This window comes from Galeopterus variegatus, unplaced genomic scaffold, assembly GCF_000696425.1.
Source record: "Galeopterus variegatus unplaced genomic scaffold, G_variegatus-3.0.2 Scaffold27827, whole genome shotgun sequence".
NCBI lineage: Eukaryota > Metazoa > Chordata > Mammalia > Dermoptera > Cynocephalidae > Galeopterus > Galeopterus variegatus.
The window spans coordinates 4850-8272 of NW_007753938.1; the positions used below are offsets into that span (position 1 = coordinate 4850).

General features: G+C 57.2%; 1 protein-coding gene across 1 annotated transcript; it reads right to left on the bottom strand.

Moving 5' to 3' along the window:
* Nucleotides 1–25: 25 nt before the first annotated feature.
* Nucleotides 26–2457, bottom strand: LOC103583761 (DNA-directed RNA polymerase I subunit RPA34-like). The gene is made up of 3 exons (XM_008564993.1): nt 2372–2457; nt 1862–2003; nt 26–1688 (listed from the first exon to the last, which is right to left on the bottom strand). The coding sequence occupies exons 1-3, from the start codon at nt 2415–2417 to the stop codon at nt 362–364; spliced, it is 1515 nt and encodes a 504-aa protein (XP_008563215.1). The 5' UTR covers nt 2418–2457; the 3' UTR covers nt 26–361.
* Nucleotides 2458–3423: the final 966 nt, after the last annotated feature.

Consider the following 3423-nt stretch of genomic DNA (forward strand, 5'->3'; position numbering starts at 1 on the left):
AGAGTCCATATTGGACTACTTCCCTCCTAGACCCCAGAGCCTGCTCCAAGCTGGGAGGAAAATAAAACAAAAACTCACTCTGGATGTACCAAACACAAGGCTCGTTTAATGACTGGCTCCTCATTTCTTTCTCTCTCTGTTCCAGGCCCGGAGGCTGTTTGATGTCCTACATGAGCCCTTCTTGAAAGTGCCCCGATGACCTCCGCTGCCAAGGAGGCCCCCGTGTAATAATAAAGCATTTTTGCAGTCCAGGCTCCTGCTGGGTTTGCTGGTGCAATCGCTGGGGAGGGGTTCTTGTGCTCTCACCTTCTGATGGCCCCCAGTAGCCACCATCAGCTTCCCTCAGTTTTCTCCAGGGAGACTACGCAGGGTCCTGCTGCAGCTTCTTCCGCTTCTTCTCCCGTCCTTCCATAGGAGCCACCTCCCCAGACTCTGGATTCAGCAGCAGCTCTGGCATCTCCTTTTGGGGTGCTGTCTCTGGCACCCAGCTTTCCCAGTCCTGCTTTTTCCTCTTCTTGGTGGATGCTGGAGCTGCCTTGACCTCAAGCTCCACTGTCTCCCTTGGTGGGTCAGTCATCCCAGTCCCTGGCTCTGTCACTTTGTGTCCTCTCTCTTTCTTCTTCTTGGTCGATGCCGACAGCTCAGGCTCTAGCACCTCTGTCCCTGGCTCCACCATGGCATTTTGCCACTTTTCTTTCTTCCTTTTCTTCTTGGTGGATGCCAGAGCTGTCTCAGCCTGAGGCTCAACTTCATCTGGCAGTTCATGCTTCAGGTCTCCATGAAGCTCCAGAGGACTCGCCTTTGGCTCCAGCGCCTCAGTCCCTGGCTCGGTCATCACATTTTGCCACTTTTCTTTTTTCTTCTTCTTCATGGGGGGCAGTGGGATGGCTTCCTCCTGTGGCTCAACCTTCACCTGCAGCTGTGACTCAACTATCATCCCCTCCACCTGCTCCATCCCCTCTGTCCCCTTTTGTTTCTTTCTCTTCTTGGTGGGGGATTGGACTGTCTCTTCCAGAGGCTCGGTTTTAACCACGAGTTCCAGCTTCACCGTCTTTTCTTCTGGCTCCGGCATCCCCACTTCTGGCTTGACTGTTTTTGCCCCTTTGGCCTTCTTCCTTTTCTTGGTGGTGGTTGGTAACAGCATTCCTGGAGGTTCTGACATCTCAGCTGTGGGCTCTGTCACCTCTGGTTCTTTTAGCTGCTGCTTTTTCTTCTTCCCTACATCTGTTTCTGGGGACTCCAAAGCTGTATCTATCTCCAGGGCCCTGTACCCATTTACTGCCTCCTGAGTGACTGAAGCCTCTGGCATCTGTCTCTTCTTTTTCTTCTTCCCTGAGGCGGGTGACTTTAGTGCCAACACTGACCCAGGCCCTGTGACTGGTGGGCTGCCTCCAAAGGCACAGAACCGAGGCCTCAGGCCAGGGGGAATCTGTGGCGGGGGACTTGATGGAATGGGCTGCAGAGGGGTCCTTGACAGGAATTCTTGAGGACCCTCAAAGATTCTTAGGCTGCCCTGGGGTGCTGGGCCACAGGTGAGTCCCCCTCCCGCCTCCGCTGAGGGGGCCAGCAGGGTTGCTTCTCCAGCTTGGGGGCCGCTGCTGCTGAGGACCTGGTAGCGGTGCCGCTTGCCTGCCAACTTGCCCTTCACAATCTGGGAGCCAGAGAGGGGCACCAGCCGCCCATTGAGGCTGAGGGGAGAAAGGGGGAAATGCAGAGGCTTGGTCAGATCCTTTTGGTGGGACAGAGGAAAGGAGCTTAGAAGCAGCATTTCTGGGTTACTCAAAAATACTCCCCTAAATTTCCCCTAAGTTCAACCTCTGGGGTGGGGAGTATTCCCAGGAAGTGGTATGGGGCCGCTCACCAGTCTGGGGCAAAGTCTGCAGGGGCCTGGATAAGCCACAGCTCCGTATCTGGGCCAGTCAGTGACTCCAAGGAGAAGCGACGGTGTTCTGAGGCTGGGGGCATCACGGTAAAGCTGGCAGGACAAGAAAACCGAGCAGCACCTGTGGAAGAAGGGGAAACATGGATCTGTTCACACTTCCCTGCCAGTCCAATCCCCAGGAAACCTATCGGTCTGTTGGTCCCAACCTCGTGAGCACTCCAATCCCTTACCCAGTCTCTCCTCTCCGCGCCTGTTCCCAGTGACGTCCCCACCCCACCGATCCAACCTCTGGGGGCGCCCTTCTCTCCGTCAGTAGTCCGCCACAAGATACCCCGTTTCTATCCGAACTCCCGTCTCCCGCATTGGGAGATACCCTGTCTCCGCAGGACCTGTCTCTGGGGATACCCTTGTTAACGCCCGAACTTTCCGGGGTGTCTCTTTTCCCTCTCATTAGCCCACCCTCCGCGACCCGTCGACCCGACCGCTCACCGCCGCACTGCGTCCCTTCCAGGACGGGACTCACACCACACGCCATCCCAGCAGCCAGGGCTGCTCCGACCCCGCTGCCCACCACGTGAGTCCGAGGGGTGGGGCCTAATCCGGGAGCGCCCAAGTGGTAAGAGATCGCGGGGGAGCGTCTCTCGGCGCCTGACCGCTCTATGGACAGAATTGAGGGAAATTTCCACTTGTTCAGAGCGCACAATCGTGGAAAGGTTTTTTTCCCGAAAACTTGCTTCCGAAAGCAGCTGGTTCGCTATTTTGCGGAAGTCGGAGCCTCACCAGGCCCCGGCGGATCTCCTCCACAGTCTCTTAGATAAGATTTGTTCCAACACCGCCTTAAAGGGGCAGCCACACTGGTAGGAACTAACTCTTAAAGAGACAGGAAGATCGACTGGTCTGAAATTCCTACAGAGACGGGTAAGAACCTTGGCTGGCAAGGCTGTGCTTTCAGTGTTACAATCCCTTCTGGGGAGGCCCAGATACCTCGGAAGTTCAGAACTTGAGTGAGAGAAGTGGGAAAATGGAAAAATGGAGGTAATCCTTCCCGAGGGCGTGAAGTATTGGCCAAGGGCGGAGCTTCTGGACTCGGAGGGAAGCGGGAAACACAGGGGGAGGAGCCTGTGGAGTCGGGGGCGGGGCCTGGGACCCGGGAGCAAGACACGCGTGGGGTGGTGCGGGCTAAGGGGCGGGGCTTGTGGATCAAATGGGACTTGTAGATGCCTTCGAGGATTTTGTCTCGTGCGTGGGAAACATTCCCGGTGGCTTTGAGGAAGGGAGAGGGAGTAGGAGTCCTGATCGTCGACTCCTCCCTGCCCCGGGGCCCGTGTAAACAGCAGCACGTGGACGCGGATTTGGGGGACCCGCTCACGCCTCTTCCCACCCGTACAGCACCGCATGGGGCGGCGGGCGGAGCCACGGGACGGAGGCTAGACAGGGCGACCCGACTGCATTCCTGGCCGGTGTGTCAGCGTCGCTTCCCGCCCCCTCTGCCGAGATTTCGGATCCTACTCCAGAACTGAGGCGCTCCTCTCCTCCCCAGG

Excerpts from the sequence above, each read along its gene's own strand:
- LOC103583761 (XM_008564993.1), bottom strand. The coding sequence starts at position 2,417 with ATGGCGTGTGGTGTGAGTCCCGTCCTGGAAGGGACGCAGTGCGGCG. Across the intron at positions 2,004-2,371 it reads GGAAGGGACGCAGTGCGGCG|GTGCTGCTCGGTTTTCTTGT; the intron begins GTGAGCGGTCGG and ends CTTCTTCCACAG. Across the intron at positions 1,689-1,861 it reads GCAGACTTTGCCCCAGACTG|CCTCAATGGGCGGCTGGTGC; the intron begins GTGAGCGGCCCC and ends TTCTCCCCTCAG.